General features: G+C 41.6%; 1 protein-coding gene across 8 annotated transcripts in view; it reads right to left on the bottom strand.

Annotated features, from left to right (window-relative positions):
• The window catches only part of ATE1 (arginyltransferase 1), a gene marked incomplete at its 5' end in the record, with an annotated part of 157,354 nt that extends 150,178 nt beyond the window's left edge, over positions 1-7,176 (bottom strand). For 5 of the 8 annotated variants that reach the window (XM_082854740.1, XM_082854733.1, XM_082854735.1 and 2 more), the window contains 3 exons: positions 2,216-2,278; positions 4,310-4,373; positions 6,610-6,756. In XM_082854740.1, coding sequence (XP_082710866.1) covers positions 2,216-2,278; positions 4,310-4,373; positions 6,610-6,715 — 233 coding nt within the window. Of the gene's footprint in view, positions 1-2,215; positions 2,279-4,309; positions 4,374-6,609; positions 6,757-7,091 lie in introns of those variants that run through there. The other 3 variants (XM_082854734.1, XM_082854738.1, XM_082854739.1) reach the window with 1 other exon arrangement.
• Positions 7,177-23,946: the final 16,770 nt, after the last annotated feature.

Raw genomic sequence — 23,946 nt, 5'->3', positions numbered from 1 at the left:
ATCTATCCAAAACGATAATATTTCTAATTTGGGAAGTTTGGGACAAGGACAAACAGGAGCTTGAATGTGACAGGGGAAGAGGGCTGAAATAAAGTTAAATCCTTATCTTTCAAAGAGAGAAGCCCAGAGATAATGAAGAAAACCAATTTTTTAAAAATCAAGTATTATAATTATATAAGCATGTCACTTAAAGATAGAGATGAAAACCCAGAAGAATCAGTTAAATGATCTGAAAGTGACTGAACTGGGAAAACAGAATATGAGACAGGCGGGAGGGTTTCAGAGGACTGCTTTTTGCAGAATAAGCTTTACAGAACTGTTTGATTCTTTAAATTGTTAGCATATACAACATTGATAAAAATTTAAAAAAAAAATCCATAGACAGGGAAGTTCATCCTCATTTTTACTCACATACTGGACAGGTCCTAGCAGCTGCCTAACAAGAAGCTAAGTTGTAGGCTAGACCACCTCGCCTTTACATAAGGCCTCACTGCAACTACTGCAGTAAACAAAGTAAAATAACCAAAAGAATATGCAAAATGACTCCAAGAGATCAACATGTAAAATAAAGTTGTATAAAGGAAAACGATCAGGGACTTCCCTGGTGGTCCAGTGGTTAAGACTCTGTGCTCCCAATGCAGGGAGCCTGGGTTCGATCCCTGGTCAGGAAACTAGATCCCATATGCCGCAACTAAAGATCCCGCCAGTACTCAGCAACTAAGACCCGGCACAGCCAAATAAATAAATAAATATGTAAAAATAAAATAAAATAAAATAAAGCTTCCACTCTTGTGTATATTGTTTAAAAAAAAAGCATAACAATTCAGAAAATGTTTGATTCCATGTAAAATTATTAAATAAGTCACATTTTATAATTACTTTCTCTTGCAATGTTAACTGAATCCCTTTTCATAAAGGCAACATACCTGGAATGGTGCTCTGTATGAGACAGGCACACAGTAAATTATAAATGCTTTTATCTTTTTCTTTAACCCACTGAAATTGGCCTTTTCTGAATAGAGATTCTCAGGGTTCAGGCCAATCAATTTCAGACTTATTTCAACAAAATCCCAGCCATAATCCAGTAATAAATTGTTACCAGAAGGAAAATGATTTCTGTCTTTGAAGATGTCACCACTTCATAAACACTAAGCTGAAAAAGCTACTCTGTCGTTTTATACTAAATGAGATGCTGTCAGCAAACCAGACATCCATCTTTTCTCCTTATTGTACCAGTCCTTTGACCAATTATGTAAGAGAAAGGATTCTTAACCAGGAAGCAGTGAATTATTCAAAGTCAGTGATCACCCTAAAACTAATATGTTAGATGTTACATTATTTTTGTCTATACAGCTCCCTGTCTTGTTTTGTTTTGCTGCAGAGAGGATCTGCAACCATCAAATTCTCAAAACAGTCTACAACCCCAAAACAAGTTAAGAGTAATTAAGGAAAAAAAAAAAAGAGTAATTAAGGGAGACAGCTGTGGGGACATGCCAAGCATGATGGACACAACTGTGTTTGTGTTTTTATCTAGAGTATACATACATGTTGAAACTGCAGACATATGCCTCACAATGTTAACGTACCTTCCCTATTTTCTACCAGAAGAAGGGGAAGAGGGAGGGGAAGAGGAGGACCTTCATCATCAGAGAAGGGAAAAATCCTCCCATGTTAGGGCAGAGTAAGGGGGGCACAGGGGAAACACAAAATATTAAGAAAAATCAAGCAAACACTCTGTAGGAAAACAGACTTTTAGTTTGAGTTTTCCAGTGAAGAAAACTAGACTCTGAATAGACGCAGGTAAGTGTCAGCCCTCCTCCCCCTTACAGAGGATCCTGTGGCATTGCCTGAATGAAACAACTGTTGTCAACACACCAGAGAACTGCAAAGCCATAAGCTAAACTGATAAAAATTTGATATCTAAAATTAATTTAAGTATTTGCCAATATTCTCCCAATATTTCACGTATTATTGACTAGATTGCTAATTAGTGTATTTTTTATACCATATTTATATCTAAACCAAACAGTATTATTAAAAGCTATTGATCAGCACATGAATATAGTATGAGTATGTAGAAAAAAATTTGTTTGCTTTTCTTTATGAAGAATGTTTACCTAGACAGAAATAGACACTTCAAAAAGCAAGAGTCTATTAAAAAATTATACACAATCTTCATATTAATAGAATATATTATATTAATCAAAATTCTTACCTTATTGTGTACTGAGGACAACATGTTTGATTCATGACAGGTTTGTACACATATTTCCCACTTCTAAAATTATAAAATAGTTTTGTTAAGTTTGTACACATTTCTCATATGTAGCAGAGTCAATTAGTACAGGAGTACAAAATTAATTAGGGTAAAAATCTAATCAACAGTGTAAAAACATTTAGGTTTAGTTACTTTTCATAAGCTAAATGATCTTGCAACGTGGGTATACCAAGGACCAGAGTCCAGGTTTTTCTTTTCTGAACGTTTACATATGTATTCCACAGTTAATCACCTCAATTACCCTCTCATCTGCATCTGCAGTCCCTTCCATGCCTCGATCTACCACCCACCCTCAAGAGCAAAAGGGCAGTCAGAGAAAACTGCCCAGGATGCTGTGGGACTGATGTGTGCTGTTGCCTATGACATCCACACTTGGGGGTTCCATGGGCACCAGCACGATGAACCCCCAAACCAATCTAATCCTTTCCATGCCTTCTGCATCTCAGTTAATGCAGAGTCATACATTTACGAGCTGAATTTTGTCCAGATTTAAATGTGCCCTAATCCAATCTGACTGGTATCCTTATCAGAAAAGGAAATTGTACACAAAAAGGAACAATAAACAAAACACTAGGGATGCACACACAAAGAGAAAGGACCATGTGAGGACACAAGAAGGCAGCCAGGTGCAAACCAAGGAGAGAGGCCTCAGAAAAAACCAAAGCTGCAGAGACCTGGACTTCAGACTTCCGACCTCCAGAACTGTGAGGAAATTTCTCTTGCTCAAGCTGCCCAATCTGTGGTATTTTGTCAAGGCAGCCCTAGCAAACACACATGAATTCAGTTCCCGAGCCGAAAACCTGCGAGTCCTCCTAGACTCTTCCCTCTAATGCACCTCCATACCCTGCCAGCAGGCGATCTACTTCCAAAATGCCTCAAAAATGTGTCTTATGATCCATCCGATCCATCTCCTGATACAGTCACTGCTACTGACCATGACAGCGGTCCTCACCACCTCACACATGGACACCGCAATAATCTCTGGAACTAATGGTCCTGCCTTCAGAATCACCCGCTCAGACACCTCTCTGCTATCTGAATGATCACTTCCAAATCACAAATTCCACCCCTTTTCTCTCTGACATAAAAGCCTTCAATAGCTCCCCTGTACCATTAAAAAAAACCCACAAAATCTCCTTATCATGGCACACGAAGTCTTTCAACATGTGGCCTATATCTGTCTTCATTTTGGGCCCCATTTTTACGTTTAAGGAAAGCTGTGAAGTTTCATTTACTGTGCTCAATCCCATGACTTCTGGGGAGTATTGGCACAGGGCACCTAACACTGCTCATACTTACGTAAGGAACCTTACCTAATAGCTATTCTAGAATCATCTACATAAAAATAGCTGCCCAAAAACCTCAGCTATCAAAGGCAACGTGTGGACTTAAGGGAATCCTGATTCAAATAAACCAACTATAAAAAAGAATTTTTTGAGACGAGCAGAAAATCTAATCAAAACTAGGTAACTGGTGACATCAAATGATTATTATTAAATTTGGAAAGTATGGTAATGATATTGTGGAGATGGCAAGAAAGAAAATCCTTCTTAGAAACACATACTTAATACAGGTATAATGACATGATATCTGCAATTTGGTTTAAATAATCTTGTGGGAGGAGGAGAAGGGGGGAGTATCTTATTCTGCTTGAGCCGCTATAACAAAATGCCATAGAGGGGACTTCCCTGGTGGCACAGTGGTTAAGAATCCACCTGCTAAGGAAGGGGACACGGGTTCGAGCCCCGGTCTGGGAAGATCCCACATGCCGCGGAGCAACTAAGCCCGTGCGCCACAACTACTGAAGCCCGCGCACCTAGAGCCCATGCTCCGCGACAAGAGAAGCCACGGCAAGGAGAAGCCCGCGCACTGCAACGAAGACTAGACCCCGCTCACCCCAACTAGAGAAAGCCTGCGTGCAGGAATGAAGACCCAACACAGCCATGAATGAATGAACGAACGAATGAATAAACAAATAAATAATTTTTTTTTTTTTTTTAAAAGAAGTATCTTTGTATTAAGGACCTTTACCTTCGCCATCCTCGGTCTATGAGATCCTGATAATCCTGTACAGTCATGGAATGTGCCCACATGCCTGAAAAATAAGTGCCATGTTAATTACAGCAGGTGGAATTTTACTTTTTTAAATCCAAAGCATTATCTTTAAAATATGAAAACTGAAGCAAAAAAAAAAATCCAGCTCATATTGGAGAAATGAAAGTCTGCACATACTTCATACTTGTTAGCTTGACACAATACACAACACAAATGAAATACATGATGGATTTATCTTAAGTTTAAAAATCAAGCACACAAAGCGATCACATGCAATTCAGGATTAGTCAACAGTCTCTATGACATCATAAATTTAGGTCCTCACTGCAATCAAATTACATCACACCTTTAAGTCATAATAATATCCCCAATAATTTAATAACCTGGTCTCTTTAGAAGAATTAGAAAGCAAATGTTTTCTTGTGCATATAAATTCTCCTGATTTTTATTTGTTTACACCATAGTCTTACACACTGAACAAAAGTATACATACAGCAATATTCCTTTTAAGTATAAAAACTGAAAGTAATCCAAATGCCTAGGAACAGAAACTTGATTACAGGGACTATGCTGTTATCAATATGATGAAATAATTCTGCAACCATGAAAACAATGAAGACTATGAGAAAACACTGAATTAATGGTAAAGAAAAGTGAATTTTATTCTTGTAAACAGTAAACTGCACCAGCAGTATGTAAAGATAAAGATAGGCTTGATAGAGCAGGGCGTAATGAGAAAAGCACAGGCATGTGTACAACAGAAATGTCCAGAAGCCTGGTGGAGACCCATTAACACCCAGTTACTCCATGAGGTTCAATTTCCTCATCTGTAAAATAGGAATAGTGAAACCTACCTACCCAATAGGTGGGGTGACCTATAGTAAAGATTATTATTAAAATCCAGATGACAGAAATTTACAGTTATCTAAGTGAAAAGGTTGAAAGTAGGTTTTTTCCACAGAACTTAGAGAACGTCTATGTTAATTATTTTTCTAATAATTTTAGTAAGAGAAAATCGATTAAGGACCGAATATTAATTTTAGACATGTTTACTATAAAGTATTTGTTACATACATATTATAATCACAATACTAAGATTCTGAAAGAGAGAAGGGAAAAAATCTCTAATACCCTAAGGCAACCACTGTCACCATTTGGGTTTTTCTCCTCCCAGAGCTGTAACCGTGTCACATATGTTATCTGCATCCTGCTTATGTTCTCCGTTTAACCCAAGACTCTTGTTTTTTCACGTTAACTCATCTTCATCACCGTCACTAATGACTGCGTTATACTACACTCTACCCCCTTTCACCCACAAGATGCACCTAATAAACACTTTTAATTAGCGAGTAAACAGACACACCATAATCGCCCAAATCATTCCCCTACGGTAGGACATACATTTTTTTAATACGGAAACCACCCCAATTTACATCTTCATAGACATCCCATTTTCCACAATGCTAGATTATTCTTTAAAATAAGTGTCTACTTTTGCCAAAACACGACACGGCAGGAAATAAACATGATGTTCTGTTTACAAACAAGAAATCTTCCGAAAGAAAACTGAATCATGGGGGGGAAGGGTACTGTACGCTGGCTTTGTCGTCGTCATCGAGGTGGGTGGAGAAATGACACGGCACCCAAACACCTGGTAAAATTTTCAAGCACCTCGGTACCAACAGGGCCCCTCGCCAGCAGCGACTACGGTCACTAGTTTCTTCTATATTCTTCCAGAGACATTTTATCCACGGATGCCCGCGCACGTCTGTTTTCCACACACACCGTTTTCTACACCAATAGCACCACCCGACACTCACTGTCCTGCACCCCGCGTTTTGCCCTGACCCTCGGAGACACCCTCACAGCAGCATCAGCACTTACAGGTCGGCCCCCGTAACCGACCACGCCACAGCGCTCCCCAGCAGGCGTGCCACCAGGTACTTAACCGTCTCCTACTGATGATGGACACCTATTTCCACACTTGGCTACTGCGAGACAATAATTATTTCGCACGTCCGAGCACCTGTGCGAAGAATGAGCATCTAGAAGCTTCCCCGCTCAATCAAAGGTGAGGTCCGTTTTTAATTCCGAAAGCCACTGCACTCAGGGGGAGCCGCGTTCCGCACTCGCTCCACGAGACAGCAGCTGGGCAGGGGCTGGGCGCGTCCCTCCAGCCAGTCGGCCCGGGGCGCCGCGACCCCCGAGGACACCGGCCCACTGCCGAGCCCCGAGGCCGCGGCGCCCTTCCCCGCCCGCCAGCCCGGCCCGCTTACCATTGGAGCGACTGCCCGACTCGTTCTTGCAATAGCCGCAGCGGTAGAAATCCTCGCCCTCGAAATATTCCACGATGCTGGGCGAAAGCGCGGCCCAGGAAGCCATGGCCCCAACCCTCCAAACGCTACGCGGCCCAGCCCAAAGCCGCCGCCACCCCACAATGCACCGCGCCGCCCGGGCGCCCACAGCCCGGCCCTCGCCCGAGCCCCTCGGCGCTGACGCCGCCCGCGCCATCTTAACCTAGGGCAGCAGCCTTCCGCTATTTCCGCTCCTTCTCCGCGAAGGACCGCCATCTTCGGTGAGGATGAAACCAAGACACAAAACGTGAAGGACAACGGTCTGGGAAGAAACGAGTGGGAAAGGAAAGCGGGAGTTGGAGAGCAGGGCCTGGGTGTTCCCTCGCGAGGGCCCGGACGCGGCGGGTGCTGCGGGGATTTGGACGTAAGGCGTCCGCACCAGCTCCATCGACCGGACCACTCACCGCAGGACGCCTTGCCCTCCTCGGAGTCGCAGTAGCCGCAGTAGTAGCCGACCTTGAGTCCCTTGTACTCCACCACCGAGGCCATGGCTGCCGCCAGGTCCACGCAGGCCGACCACGCCTCTCGGCGCCCCGGGGCCGACCTCTGCGGAGCGCTGAGGTCCGCGACGGGGAGGAGTGGAGAGCGAGGCCCGGCGCGGTGCGTCGCAGCGCCGGGGGGCCCGGTCGGTATTGGGTCCGGGGGCCTCCCAGGATTAGTGGATCGTAGTCGTGCGCTCTGGCGCCGAGTTCGAGCCAACCCGTTGCGTTACTCCATCGCCAGTCCTTCCCACAACTGCGCGTTGATAGCCCCAATTTACAGATAAGGAGACTGAGGCACAGAGCTTGTGATCCCCCTCTTTTTAGATCCTGCAGGTCTCAGTTCAAAAGTTACCATTTCAGGCCGTCCTAGCCAATTCTAGCTTCTTCCAAACCAGCAAGCACTCACTTAAATGTCCCGTAGGTTCGAGTACACATGCATTCTGTGGATGGCAGGGTAAGTGAATTGAACACTTCACTCTTTTAAAGGAAACAAGTGTCAGAGCCAGTTGCTGCCTTGTGCCTAGTGCCACCATATCTTACGAAGTTTTGTTTTTTGAAATTTATTTTTTTATAAGCAGTTTCTTATTAGTTATCCGTTTTACACATATTTGTGCATACATGTCCATCCCAATCTCCCAATTCATCCCACCGTCACCCCACCCCCCGCGACTTTCCTAACTTTTCAAAAGAAGCTAGAAATCAGATTTTTTTTAGTACAGTTTTGAAATGTTACTTTAAAAGAATTTTTTTAATTGTACAGGCCAAACAACATTTATATAGGCTGAATTCAGCACATGAGCCTCCAATTTGCAACCACTATTTTAAAGGGGATTTCTTAAAGACTAACTGCCCTGGAGCAAAGTATAAAAATCAGTGAGTACCTCCAACAAGGTAATATTCCTTATTCTTTAATTCTGTATGCACAGATAATTTAAGCCTGTCTGTCCTTATATTTTTTTCCCGTCAACAATAAAGCTGATTATCTTTTTATGTTTAAAAAAGTGAAATCATGTAACTTGGAGAAGCAGGTAAACTTTTGAAGTCAGTTTCAACATTCTTGACCCTAAGGTCCACTATGCTGGATATGTGCCTATTTAAGAGGTTTCTTGGTGGCAGAGTGACCTGTCATATCGTTAAGCATCAGCTGTGCCTCACACAATGGGAAAGAACCTAAGGGTAGCTATGTAGCATGCCGGAGGACCTTAGATTTATCCAGCTCCTCCAATCCTTAGATTTAAAGGCCCCTTACTAGATCTCAGTACCCATGTTCTTAAGACAGACCTCATCCGTTTTGTTCATTATAACAGATTTGACTATTTCTGGTGCTTTCCTGGACAACATAGGAAACAAAGGCCAGAGAAGCCAAATAATTTGCCTAAGATCACACAACTAGTAAGAGACAAATAGGCGGGGGAAAAGGTGATAAAAATAAAATTAATTGAAGAAGAAGAAAAGAGATCAACAAATACTAGGTTTGGACATGGGTAGGGCAATAGTTCCTAGATGTGTTTATTTTGCTGAAGGTTAGGCACAAAGTTATCATCTTCCAGGCCCAAATGAGAAAAATAGTGCAAAGTTTCATTTAGTTTCCATCTTTGGGGGCCCGGGGGAGCTGGAAGAGGGCACTATTAGAACATCCTTTTATTTATGAAATTGCCAGTAATAGATAGTTGTCTTTGTTTTTAATTTTCATTCTTGACAAAATGCTGGCAACACTAGCATATTTGATTTCATTAACATAGTTTATATAACTGAATGTGAAGTTGAGTTTGCAAAGCTTAAGAGTGAGGTTCAGTCCTAGGCACTGATGATGTGAAGGACTCTGCATGGTGATAGGCCCATGATTCTTGAATTAAAGTGAAATGTGTTTCTCTTTCCTTCTGAAGAAAGTGTTGTGAGTAGATAGTAAGTTGGGGGGTGGTGGGGAGGACAGTTAAATACAGAGAAGAGGGACACACTAGGAAAGAGCTGTGTTATGAGCAGAGGCAGGGAGGTAGATAGGAGCACCAGGGGTCTCAGGTACTGGTGGTGGTGGTAGAGTCCTAGGAGATGCTTTCCTCTGTGGGGCACTCACTGCCAAGAGACCTCAGATTAGACCCTTTCCCTCCACTGTGTAGACCTTTGCTCTCCAGTTTGGTAGCCACTAGCCACATGTGCCTACTGAGCACGTAAAATGTGAATAGTATGACAGAGAAACAACTTTTATTTAAATTTACTTGAATTCTTAAATTGAGGCAGTATAGACAGCAAGCAGGATAAATGCCAAAAAATCTGCATGTAGGCACATCATATTCAAACTGCAGAAAATCGAAGACAAACAAAAATCTTGAAAAAAAAGCCAGAGGGGGGAAAACACTTACCTATAGAGGAGCAAGGATCAGAGTTACGTCAGTCTTCTGGTTAGAAACCGTACAAGAAGAAAGGAAAGTGAAATATTTCAAGTATTGAAAGAAAAAAAAGACCAGCCTAGAATTCTGTATCCAGCAAAATTATCCTTCAAAAGTGAAAGAGAAGGCTTTCTCAGACAAAACAGAAATGGAGGGAATTTGTCCTCACTAGACCTGATTTGCAAGAAATGTTAAGAAATTCTCCAGAAAGACAGAAAGTAATATATGTCAGAAACTCAGACCTACTTTATAAAAAGAGCATTAGAGAAGGAATAAATGGAGGTAAAATCAAATTTTTCAGGATCTTAATTGACAGATAACAGATGGTTTAATAACAGCAACTTGTACAGGGTGCGAGTTTATGGATAAGTGAAATGAGTGAAGCAACGTTATAAGGGGTGGGAGGTAGGAAACTGGGAATACTCTCATAAAGTATCCACACTGCCTGTAAAGTAGTTATTTGAAAAAGAATTTGGATTAGTTGTAAATGTATACTGCAAACTCAAGGGCAACCATTTAAAGAAGCAAAAAAAGTATAATTGCTATGCTAACAGAGGAGAAAAAAATAGAATCATAAAATGCTTAATTAAAACCATAGAAGGCAGAATAAGAGTGGAAGACAAAAAAACAGAGCAAGAGCAACAAATTGAAGACAGTAACAAATATGGTAGATATTAATCCAATTATATCAGGGATCACTTTAAACATCAATGGTCTAAATATACCAGTTAAAAGACAGAGACTGGGCTTCCCTGATGGCTCAGTGGTTAAGAATCCGCCTGCCAATGCAGGGGACATGGGTTTGAGCCCTGCTCCAGGAAGATCCCACATGCTGCGGAGCACCTAAGCCCGTGCGCCACAACTACTGAGCCTGCGCTCTAGAGCCCACGAGCTGCAACTACTGAGGCCTGTGCGCCTAGAGCCCATGCTCTGCAACAAGAGAAGCCACCACAATGGGAAGCCCGTGCACCGCAATGAAAGAGTAGCCCCCACTCACCGCAACTAGAGAAAGCCCACGCGCAGCAACGAAGACCCAACACAGCCAAAAATTATTTTTTTTTAAAAAAGACTATCAGACTGGATTAAAAAATGAGACCCAACTATATGTTATCTACAGAAAAACCCACTTTAAATATAAAAACACAGATTAAAGGGATGGAGAAAGATATATTGTGCTAACACTAATCAAAAGAAATCTCAAGTAGCTACTTTAATTTCAGATAAAGTAAACTTTAGAGCAAGGAAAATTAGGGATGTAGAGGGAGCATTACATAATAATAAAGGGGTCAAGTACCCAAAAAGACATAACAGTCCTTAATGTGTATGCACCTAACACTGTTCCAAAATGTGTGAGGCAAAAACTGATAGAACTGCAGGGAGAAATAGAAGAATCCACTATTATAGAGACTTGAGCACCCCTCTATCAGTAACTGACAGGTCCAACAGGCAGGATCATAATTGAACTGAAGACAGTCAACTGGATATAACTGACATCTATAGAATACTTCATTCATCTGCAGCAGAATACCTATTCTTCTCAAGCTTACACAGAACATTCACCAAAATAGACCACATTCTGGACCATTAAAAAAGAAAGAAAGAAAAGAAAAGAAAAGAAAAGCCTTAACAAATTTTAAAGAATAGAAAGCATACAAACTATGCTGTCTGACCACAAAGGAATTAAACTAGAAATCAATAACAGAACGGTAGCTGGAGAAGTCCAAAATACCAGAGATTAAACAACACACTTCTAAATAACACTTGGGTCAAGGAAGTTGCAAGAGAAATTTAGAAATATTTTGAACTAAATGAAAATGAAAATACAACTTAACAAAATTTGTGGGATGTAGCAAGAGCCGTGCTTAGAGAGAAACTTACAGCATTGAATGCATATATTAGAATAATGACCTCAAATCAGTAATCTAAGCTTCTACCTCAGGAAATGAGAAAAAGAAGAGCAAATTAAACCCAAAATAAGCAGAAAAATATTACAAAAATTAAAGCAAAAAAAATTACAAAAATTAAAGCAAAAATAAATGAAATTGAATACAGGAAATCAATCTAGAAAATCAATAAAACCAAAAGCTGGTTCTTTGAAAAGATAAAAAGAAGTGATGAACCTCTAGTGAAGCTAATTAAGAAAAGAATACAAATTACCAGTATCAGAAATGAGAAAAGGACACCACTATTGCTCCCATGTACATTAAAAGAATAATAAAGGAATATTCTGAACAATTCTATGCTCATACCTATGATAATCTAGAGGAAATGGATCAATTCTTTGAAAGACAATCAACCAAAACACACAAGAAGAAATAGATAATCTCAATAGGCCTGTATCTAAAGAAATAGAATCAATAGTTAATGACCTTTGAAAACAGAAAGCATCAGGCCCAGATGTGTTCACTGGTGAATTCTACCAAGCATTTAAGGAAGAAATTACACCAACTCTACAGTTTCTCCCAGAAAATAGAATCAAAGGGATTTTTCTAAATCATTTTATGAGGCCAGCATTACCTTAATACCAAAACCAAACAAAGACATTACAAGAAAGGAAAACTATAGATCAATATCTCTAATGAACATAAATGTGAAAATCCTCAACAAAATACTAGTAAATGGAGTCCAACAATGTAAAAAGAATTATACACCACCACTAAGTAGGACCTATTCCAGGTATGCAAGGCTGGTTCAACATGACAAAAGCAGTTAATGTAATCTATCACATTACTAGGCTAAAAAAAGAAAAATCATATGATAATAGATACAGAAAAAGCCTTTGACAAAATCCAATACCCATTTATGACAATTAAAAAAAAATTCAGCAAACTAGGAATATATAGGAACTTCCTCAACTTGGTAAAGAACATTTACAAACATCATTCTTAATGGTGAAAAATTATATGCTTTCTCAATAAGATCAGGAACAAAGCAAGGATGCCACCTCTCACCACTCCTATTAAACATCATACCAGATGTCCTAGCTAATGCAATAAACAAGGAATAAAAGGCACACCTATTGGGAAGGAAGAAATAAAGCTTTCTTTCTTCACAAATGACATGATTAGCCAAATGGAAAATCCCAGAGAATCAACAACAACAACAACAAAAATCTGGAACTAAGAACCAATTATAGCAAGGTAGCAGGATACAAGGTTAATATATAAGAGTAAATTGCTTTCCTATATACAAGAAATTAATGAGTGGAATTTGAGAGTAAAAACAATACCATTTACTTTAGCACCAGAAAAAAAAAAAGAAAGAAATACTTGTGTATAAATCTAACAAAATATGTACAAGATCTGTATGAGGAAAACTATAAACCTGAGATGAAAGAAATCAAAGATCTAAATAAGTGGAGAGGTGATCCATCTTCATTGGTAGGAAGATGAATACTGTTAAGATGTCATTTCTTCCCAACTCGATCTTTAGATTCATTCTAATCCCAGTCAAAATTCTAGCAAGTTATTTTGTGAATATTGAAAAACTGATTCCAAAATTTATATGGAGAGGCAAAAGACTCAATAACCAAAACAGTGTTAAAGGAGAACAAAGTTGGAGGACTGACACTACCAGCCTTTAAGAATTACTACAGGGGCTTCCCTGGTGGTGCAGTGGTTGAGAGTCTGCCTGCCGATGCGGGGGGCACGGGTTCCTGCCCCGGTCCGGGAGGGCCCCGCGTGCCGCGGAGCGGCTGGGCCCGTGGGCCATGGCCGCTGAGCCTGCGCGTCCGGGGCCTGTGCTCCGCAGCGGGAGAGGCCACAGCAGTGAGAGGCCTGCATACCGCAAAAAAAAAAAAAAAAAAAAAAGAATTACTACAAAGCTACAGTAATCAAGACAGTGTGGTATTGGTGAAAGAGTGGACAAATAGATCATTGGAACAGAGTAGAAAGCCCAGAAGTAGACACAGTTATATATAGTCAACTGATCTTTGACAAGGAAGCAAAGAGAATTCAATGAAAGGATAGTCTTAACAAATGGTGCTGGAACAACTGGGCACCCACCTGCAGTAAATAATTCAAAATGGAGCATAAGCCTAAATGTAAAACACAAAACTAAAAACTCCTGGAAGATAACTTAGAAAATCTAAGTGACCTTGGGTTTAGCAATGACTTTTTAGATGGAGCACTAAAAGCATGATCCATGAAAGAAGAAATGAAGTCATGCTTCATTAAAGTTAAAAATGTTTGCTCTGCAAAAGACACTGTTAAAAGAATGAAAAGATGAGCCACAGACTGGTAGAAAATCTTAGCAAAACATCTGATAAAGGAATGATATCTAAAACATACAGAGAACTCTTAAAATTCTCAGCAATAAGAAAACAAGCAACCCAATTAAAAATGGGCAGAAGATCTGGACAGATACCTCCCAAAGAAGATAAACAAGTGGCAAATAAGTATATGAAAATATGCTCAGCATCATGTCACATTAGCAAATTCCAAATTAAAACAATAATAAAATACCATTATGCACCTATTAGAATGGCTAAAATTCAGAACACTGACAACACCAAATAGGAGTGAGGATGTGGAGCTACAGGAACTCTCATTCATTGCTGGTGGGGATGCAAAATGTGCAGCCACTTTGGAAGACAGTTTGACAGTTTCTTACAAAACTAAGCATACTCTTTACCATATGATCCAGTAATCATGCTCCTTGGTATATACCCAAATGAGTTGAAAACTTATGTCCACACAAAAACCTACACACGAATGTTTATAGTAGCTTTATTCATATTTGCCAAAACTTGGAAGAAACCAAGATGTCCTTCAGTATGTGAATGGATAAACTAATGGCTGTGCACCCATACAATAGAATATTATTCAACAATAAGAAGAAATGAGCTATTAAGCCATGAAAAGGCATAGAGGAACATTAAAGGCATACTGCTAAGTGAAATAAATCAATCTGAAAAAGCCTTTACAGTATTAAAAAAAGCCATATTGTATGATTCCAACTATATGACATTCTGGAAATAGCAAAACTATGGAGACAGTAAAAAGATCAGTGGTTGCCAGGGCTTTAGGGCAGTGATACAATTCTGTATGGTGTACTAATTATGGACACTTGTCATTATACATTTGTCAAAATCCATGGAATGTACAACACAAAAAGTGAACCTTAATGTAAACTATGGACTTTGGTTAATGATAGTGTATCAGTATTGATTCATATATATACCACACTAATACAAGATATAAATAACAGGGGGAACTTGGAGGAAAAGAGTACTCTTTGATCAATATTTCTGTAAAACTACAGCTGTTCTAAAAAAAAATTGTTACTTTAAAAAACAGCAGTGTAAAGCTTTTAAAATTGATTAAGTGTAGAAATGTAATATTTTGTACATATATCCTGGATATATTTTATCCTGACATCCTGATAAATACATATCACAAAAATTAACCTCATCTGTTTCTTTACTTTTTAAAATGTGGCTCCTAGATGGCTTTAAATTACATCTCTGACTGACATTCTATTTTTGTTGAACAGTGCTTCCTCACTGGACCAACTCAATTCTCTACTTTTCTCTGCTTCTAGTCCCTACAGTTTCAGGATCTTTTCTCTAGTGCCACTTCTTCTTAAGCACTTTCCTGTTAACAAAATTTCATAGTTCTCTATTTGTTTTGGGAAATCATCAAAATTCCTCCACGTCATATTCTGGCCACTGCGTTCCTCACCACAGACTGTGCTCTATATCCTGGCCCGCAGCATCCATCTTGTACTCTGCCTGTGCAACCTCCTCTGGTTAACCACTCTGATTGACTCACCCCTTGCTTGGCTGGTCTCAGGAGTGTCTTCCATTTTTGCCACTGCTCAAAATGTGCTCCCCAAGAAGCCCTCCTTGCTGCACACTATCTCATGCTAATGACTCCTGCCCTTTGTTTTCCCTCCACACTTAAGCATCCCATTTATACCACTACATCACGCGTGTGCTCTTGCATACATTTCTTGCCTCCCTAATTGGACTGTAAAGTCTACAAAGGTAAGGACTGTGTTTCTACTTCTCCGGTATTCCGAGGTTAGGTGGTATGGCAGGTGCTTAGGACTACAGGCTTTGAGTTTAGACATCTGCTTTCAAGTTTCAGTCTCCCACTTGGCTGCTGTGTGGCCTTGAACACATTTCTTACCTCCTTTAGCCACCATTTCCTCTCCTGGAAAATGGGGAGAATAATAACATTACCTCAAGGGTGTGGTTGGAATGTCCATATTTTATGTTCAGATACTGTCAGAGGCACTTTTATTTAGTTTGTTTTCAAACTCCTGCAAAATGGAGACAGCAGGCAAGGTGCTGCTTCCAGTGCCAGCAGTTAATCTGTGATTATGCTGTGAAGATTATTTCAAGCTCAGTGACGTGAGAAGTGGTTTCACAATCATTTCAGTTCAGAAAGCGTCATCATCTCCTCCTCCAGCTAGGACTTCTCATAACTATTTAAACATATTTCGTGGTTTTTGACAAAGGGTTAAAATTTAGGTATATAAGAAGATACTTGTTAGCAAAGTGTCCTATTTATATTTGTCGTGGAGAAACACAACTCAAGCCATCTTTGCTTATGCTTGGGCTAAGTGTAGTCTTGCTCAGCGTTTGTTTCAACCTAATTGGCTATCAGAGGTTTTTGTTTATCTCCCTGGCTTATATTCTTTATCCCCCCAGTTTCTCTTACCAGGTAAGAGAAACTCTACAGCACAGTACTCAAAAGTACTTTCAGGTCCACATGATTGTCTTTGTGTGTTTTAATTAAGCTGATTTCCTTACTTAAAGAGAGGCTCACATTAAGAATTGCATAGTTTTCTTTATCAAAAAAAAAAAAAGAGGCTTTCTATTCTGTTTTCATGGGATGATAAATAAGACATTGACTTTTAGTCCTTCACATAGTGCCTGGCTCATAGTCAGTGACTATTAGGAATGTGTGGTAGTATGATGCTGTCAGGTCCCAGGTGTTATAAATATTTTGGCGGAATTAATATCACATAAGTTTCACGTCTGAGCAGCATGACTTTTGATCAGTTTTAAAATGGTATCTTGTTTGGTTTGGGAAGCACCTGATATTAAAATGTAGACTGAAGGGGTGGGATAGGAAGGGTGAGAGGGGGGCTCAAGAGGGAGGGGATATAGGGATATATGTGTGCATATGGCTGATTCACAGAGTTGTACAACAGAAACTAGCACAGCATTGTGAAGCAATTATACTCCAATAAAGATGTATTAAAAAAAAGAAAATTCAGTGCTTTGGTATGAAACTAGAAACCACTGTCATGACTTGATGTTTGAAATTCTTTGATTTTTTTTTAAGCATAAAATACCCATATTTACTTCTATAACTCATTTATTTCTGAATTTGAGTTTGGGGCTATGGTTTCAAGCTCGTCTCCACAAGCAGCACATTTTGGAAGGGGTAGATTTTATTCCTACTAAATAAGCCAGGTTGTAATTAATCACTGTATTTTCTCCTTTTCACATTTTTTTAAAGAACTAGAGACATCATAGTGGGCTATGTGAGGACTTTGTTCGAATGGATGCCGCTCACATGTATGGTGAACAGGGTTTCCTGATGTGAATATGCAGTCATTTTCATTAATGTGATTTCAACACTGGTGTATTTTTTGCTTAATGACCAGTTATGAACATAATTATATAGTATAGGACTAGAAGTATACTAAACAGTATCAAAGCTCACAACTTCATAGCAGGAGCAGTATTTAGTTGAGTGACACGCCAGCTAAGTAATGATGAGACCCCACGACTGGGCCACCTGCACACTTGTCTGACCTCCTGCCACTACTGTGAGTGTGTGTGCAGGACCCGCTCCAGGGTTTTCCACCGATTCCAGGGTTCCATTTCCATTGAAGATACACAATATATATCCCAAAAAGAAAAAAAAGGATGCTCCCGTTGCCTTGGAAGATGCTCTAACTGCACTTTAGCTGGGACACCTGTGCGTGTGAAGCACCGGCCCTTGTGCTCTCTCTCTGCAGCCGTTTAGCCCAGCTCACGCTGAAGCTCATTCCCTGCCAGCCAGAAGATGTCTTCACCTACGACCTCCCAGTAGTCTCAATCTAGGATAGTGATGACACATACAGAAAAGCTTGTGACTTCTTCTGGTTGCCCTAGAAATCAAACCAAGGCATCCTGAAGGATCAACAGTAGGTAGCTGAAAGACTGAAAGGGGGCCAGAAACTTTAATGGCTGGAAAACAGGACTTGGCAGAAAAGAGAATGAGAGATGAGAGTTGGGAGAGCAGCTCAGGAGAGCACGTGCTGAGAGGAAGAGAGTGAAGGGCAGAGATGTGGTTTGTGAAACTGGCCATTGATAGGGCGATGGCTGAAACAGAAGACACCAGAGATAAACAGCATGGGGCCCTAAGAGCCGCGGAAGTGGCCACAGGTGCTCCGAGGAGAAGGGGCAGTGGGGGGCTGCGGCAGGATCAACCGGCAGTGCAGATCCCACCCTCACACCCGCCTTTGGTGACAGACTCAGAACGGCTGGATCTGAGTGCAGAAGAGCAGTAGGTATTACTGTCCTTACATTTTGAGTAAAGGCAGGAGAAGATTCACCTATCTGGGAATGGGTGTAGCACAGGAAAGAAAATTATGTGCTCTGGAGTCACACAGGCACACATCCTGCCTCTGAAACCAACCCATGGGACCTTTAGCAAGTCACTGATCCTCTCTTGACCTCAGTCCACTTTGCTATGAAATGGGGGATAACAAGTACTTACCTCATACGGCTGTTTGGAAGATTAAGTAAAAGAATCCATTTGAGTTCTTAGTGCAATGCCTAGAGTATGGTAAACTCTATAAATGTTGCTGTGGAAATAATATAAGAATTGCTTAGGAAAGAAAAATATGAAAGCAGAAATATGAGTCTTTGAGAAATTAACTTTACCTAAACAGCAAATATAGTTTTGTTTTTCTCTAGTTCCATGTTATAAAATCCCTCCCTTTTGCTGCTAAGTCAGAGCAACAATATTTATGACCCAGATGGCTAAACAGAGAACCTATCTGCTAACTGAGCAGGTTAAGAGATGAGGTCTTGAGAATGCCTACATGTGATTGTGCTCCGTCTTAAGTGATAAATGTCTCTGCTTTATTCTTCTGCATTAAATTAAGAAAAAAAACCCACAACTCTTTCTTGCTGTCAAGTTGTTTTATTATCTATCTAAAATGTAAACCTTTCACAAGAATCATGAAACATGTTATAGTTAGATAGCTATTATTGGAAATTAATGATAGCTTATCAATTATATTTATCGTTAATCACCTTATGCATAACTGAACTTAAAATGGACTTACCAACTCTGGAATCTCAAATTTCTCATCAAAGGTAAGTTCTTTTTTCTACCGTGGTGTGTGGAATTTGAAATAGCAACTCAGCCTCCCCTCTCTAGGGTTCAAATGAATGTACTGAGGACAGTCTCAACCTCAAACACAGTTTGGCTCTTTGTTTATGCTTTTATCAGAGAGCCTCCTTCCTTGGTTCAAGGAAAGATAGAAGAAGCTAAACACATTGTGGAGGCCTGCCTATTGAAGCACAGAAATGCCTTTTGCTACATAATGAAAAGTGAGTCTCAAATCAACTCCCATTACCATTCATACCAGAGCATGTTTCCCAAAACCTTTCTCCAAATCCTTGTATAATTTCTCTTTTTGCTCTTCTAGATTGGCCTGGGCCAAATATACTCAAGACCCTCGGTTTGCAGTAGGTTCCCAGTCCCCATGAGAAAAGAAGATGAAGGTGAGGAAATACATTTACCATGAACTCTGGAGCCAGTAATAGAATCATAAAAATTTATCACCAAGTTAAAAAGGGCCCAGGTATTTCAAGGGAGCATGCTTTGCTTGTACTGTTTGGCTCACTGAGCAACAGTGGTGCTGACTGGACAGCACTGAACAAAATAAACACCCACAACCTCCTAGGGCTTAGTCTAGTGAGGGATGTGGACATTAAATAGTTACCACAGATTGTGAGAAGTGTTATGAAAAGATGGGATTTTATTTGAATGAGTACGTAGAAGGTCTGAAGTGACACAGGCTAAAACCTAAAAACCATAGTCAGGGGCTTCCCTGGTGGCGCAGTGGTTGAGAGTCCGCCTGCCGATGCGGGGGACACGGGTTCGTGCCCCGGTCCGGGAAGATCCCACATGCTGCGGAGCGGCTGGGCCCGTGAGCCATGGCCGCTGAGCCTGCGCGTCCGGAGCCTGTGCTCCGCAACGGGAGAGGCCACAACAGTGAGAGGCCCGCGTACCGCAAAAGAGAAAAAAAGAAAAAAAAAACCCTAGTCAGAGCTGCTATATTATGTGTTTGGGAGTATATAAAGGAAGAACATGTGAAAATACTCAGACAGGAAAAGTCAGCGTGGCTGCAGCAGAAGGGGCAGTGGGCTTGAGAAGCTTGTTTGGAGACGCAGTCAGGAACCAGCTCATGGCTGCCATACTGGAATTGGGGATTTTCTCCCGAAAGCAGTAGGACGCTATCCCAGGTTTCTATGCAGGAAAGCGATGTGCTCAGATTTATGGAATACAGAGATCACTCTGGCTGCTGTATGTGTGATCGGTCTGATGGGGCTGGGGACAGAGGGAGAAAAGTGTGGATTCAGGGAACCTAGTTACAGGCTGCTACCATGGGGCGGGGGGTGCGTTTTGAACTGAGAAGTGACAGGACTGAGAAGGGGGAACGGAAGGAAGCGCTCTGGAGGAAGAGTCGAGCAGGGATGCCAAGCAGGCAGGCGAAGCTGAGGCGAGCACAGGGCAGCCTGTGTGCCCGGCTGGCTCGCTCATCCCTGACTCCCACTCCAAACCGGTGCCTGACACACAGCACTTCACTTCCTGAATGATCAGGGCTGTCCTTGTCCAAGGAAGCCTGAGTGTGACTGTGCTCTATCTTAAGTGACAGTCTCTCTGCTGCATCTTCCTACATCACATTTAAAAGGCAACCAGCAAAGCCGGTGGAGGGGGTGGCCATGAGGCAGGAAGAGAATGAGGGGCTATTCAGTTACTCGCGGACATTCAGCTAATGGCTGGAAGAGTGTAGGGGGTCCAAGATAGCCTTAGTCACATGCCCTTGGCTATAGCCTGAAAGCCAGAAGAAAGGAAGGTATTTCAAGGAGAAGAGAGTGGTCACCACTGTAGAATGCTGCTGGGAAGTCAAGTATGACAGGGACAGAAACGAGATGACTCGTGACCTAGATGTGAACAATCTCGGACAAGCGATGGGGGTGAAAGCCGAACTGAAGAGGATTGAGGGAAAACGTGAGGCGAGAAAGTGGAGAGGCAACTGCTTCAAGTTACGCTGTGAAGGGGAGTAAAAAGGGGATGTGCAGTAAAGGAAGAGTTTTCCTCTTTTGTTTGAAGATGATATATACTGAAGTGTATTTTTATGCTGATGGAGCGATCCAGTAGGCGGGAAATTTTGAAGCAGGAAAGGGAATCTGATCATGGTAAATTCAAGTTCTTGAAGTTCCACGAGCACAGCTGGAAGCACTGGCTTTTGATAGGCCAAGGGGCATTGTTTCCACCGTAAAGGCAGGAGGGCAGAGTCCAGGATAGATGCACGGGGTTGTTCCTGCAGTGGGAAGAGGACGGTGTTCCTGAGGGGCTGCTTCTGTTTTTACAAGGATGTCTAAGGCACAGTCTTCAACTAGGAGGGAATGCAGGGGGAGGAGAGGGGAAGAGGCTTGAAGAGGAAGACATGAAACAATTACGAGACCCTAGCTGGGACGTGGTGTAAGAGTGCCCTGCAGGGCTAACAGCCACTTGAGATCTGTGCCATGGACTATATATACAATAAAGGACAACCAGATACGGAAACATGTATACCGAGCCGAACAAGCCAGAGGCCTCAGAGACCACAAGTGTCGACTACACCCTCAAGGAATCTCCAATGAAATCCCTTCCCCCAAAGTATTAACACTGGAGAAGAATGAACACACTGAAAATGTCCAGAAAACACACAAAACTAAGACCAAAAAGCACAGGGTGGCCTGGGCAAAGAAACAAAGGGGCATCAAGATCGAATGACTTGAGGGAGAGAACCCACAGAGCAAAGCAGTGGTCGACGAGGCGCTCAGAAACTCTCTGTGCGAGCTCCCACTTTACTGAAACCTCAAGTGGAGAAAGAGGAAGTAAAAGAATTTGAATGGGTCACAGCCTATCCAACTGTCCAGCCTTACCAGGAAGCACTTATGGAAGTGACTATTCTGATGGAAAAGTCAAAAAAAAGAAGGTAAAGTTGCAAACCACTCCGAAGAGAGCTCTTGAGTATACCACCACTTTTGAGAAGTCAACTAGAAAAGCAGAAAGTTTAAATTATTTTCTAGATTGTATTTCTTTTTTAGGCTAGCATACCTTCATAGATGTTGGTGCAGTTAAATCCTATATCCCCTAATGTTGTTTCTAAGTGCATCACACTGGGAAAAAAAAAAAAAAAAAAAGTTAAACCACAAGCACAGCATTCCCAAGTGTTTCAGCTATCTCTATAACTAACCTAAAACCTTGTGAATTAAAACCACCACCATTTCATTTTACCTTACAGTTCTGTAGGGATTCAGGCAGAGCTCAGCTGTACTGTTTTTCTGCCCCGTGCAGCACCACTGGAAATGCTTGGGAACATTCAGGTGATGGCTTGGCAGGGATGGCTAGGAGGCTTGAGCCTAGCTGGTCCTTCGCCTTGTCTCCTCTTTCTAGGTAGTTTCAGGGCCACGTGGTAGTTGGACTTATTACATGGCGACTCAGGGCTCTGGGAGGCCTATCAGATGCTCACTTCTGCTGTATTCCACTGATCAAACAAGCCACCCAAGATCAGCCCACATTCAAGGGGAGAGAAACAGACTCTTTCTCTAAAATAAACTTGGGGCTGGGCTTCCCTGGTGGCACAGTGGTTGAGAATCCGCCTGCCAATGCAGGGGACACGGCTTCGATCTCTGGTCCGGGAAGATCCCACATGCCGCGGAGCAACTAAGCCCGTGCGCCACAACTACTGAGCCTGCGCTCTAGAGCCCGTGAGCCACAACTACTGAGCCCATGTGCCACGACTACTGAAGCCCGTGTGCCTAGAGCCCATGCTCCGCAGCAAGAGAGGCCACAATGAGAAGCCCGTGCACCGCAATGAAGAGTAGCCCCCGCTCTCTGCAACTAGAGAAAGCCCACGTGCAGCAACGAAGACCCAGCGCAGCCAAAAATAAATAAAAATTTAAAACAAAACAAAATACTTGGGGCTGTGTTTTAATCTACCACTCCAAGCCTCTGAAAACTCTTTATCACACACCTCTATCCTTCCTTATGCTTTTCATTGTTCTTTTATGTGAACACTGCTCACAAGAACAAATATTGGTATACAAAGAAACCTGCAATTCCACAGCTTCTGAGTTATCTTGACTAAAGAGCCCTGGCTCCCTCTCTATAAATATAGACAGTGTAAAAGCCTGTTACAATTATTATGCAGACAACACATTGTCTTGTATTCTCCAATGTACCTAAAATTTAATGGGATATCATGTGCCTAAGCCCTAGCCCTGCCAGAGATCCAAGACTCTAGGACGTAGCCCCTTAGAGGGCTTACAATCTACTGGGGGAAGAGAACAATAGAAGAAGTGAAACAAAGCTATGTCCAATTCTGTAGTATGAAAAGCTATACTGAGAATATGGACTAGAGAGTAGGGTAGCAGCAATTTATGGGGGACGTGGGGGCCTGAGAATGCAGTTTGGAAAATACATCCTCGGGCAGGCAGAGCAGTTAGGAGAAACTCAACGTCAATGCCTACCTCCCGCTGGCCACCGTCGGTGCAAAAATGGGGCACAGACTTATTTCAGTTCCAGTGCGGGAACTCCACTGCAAACAGACAGGGTGAGGCGCACCGAATAACTGAGGTCAGCACAAGGTGCTGTTAGAACACAACGCTCTGCAAGAAAAGAGGCTTTGCGGATGTTACATGCGTTTGGTCTTTAAGAGAGAATATACCAGTTTTTTTTTTTTTCTTTCTATTCAGACATTTAAAGAAGTAAAAGTGGCCCATAATCTCCCTGTTCAAATAACTTCTGTTGATAATTTTTTAAAATAATGAAGAAGTACATGGTTAGAAAACTCAATTACAGAAAGGTACAAAATGCAAAGAACAGCTTTGCCTCCTTGGTTTGCAGAAGGTCACCACTTTTAAGTTTCTTAGTGACGAGAGTTTGAAACAAGTAGAAAGCAGATGAATGAAAAATCAGCTCTAAACACACATGCTCGAAAAATCCAAATGTTAAAACCACATGCTGTGTGATTCCATTTATGTGAAATGTCCAGAATAGGCAAATTTACAAAGACAGAGACAGACACATTTATAGACGCAGTGCAGGTTAGGGGTCGGTTAGGCCGAGGGGCTGGAGGCTGGATGGAGAGGGGTGAGTGAC

Source organism: Leucopleurus acutus (assembly GCF_964270905.1).
Source record: "Leucopleurus acutus genome assembly, chromosome: 14".
Lineage (NCBI taxonomy): Eukaryota > Metazoa > Chordata > Mammalia > Artiodactyla > Delphinidae > Leucopleurus > Leucopleurus acutus.
The sequence above is the reverse complement of the archived record's forward strand: the minus strand, read 5'-3'. Positions and strand labels throughout refer to the sequence as shown.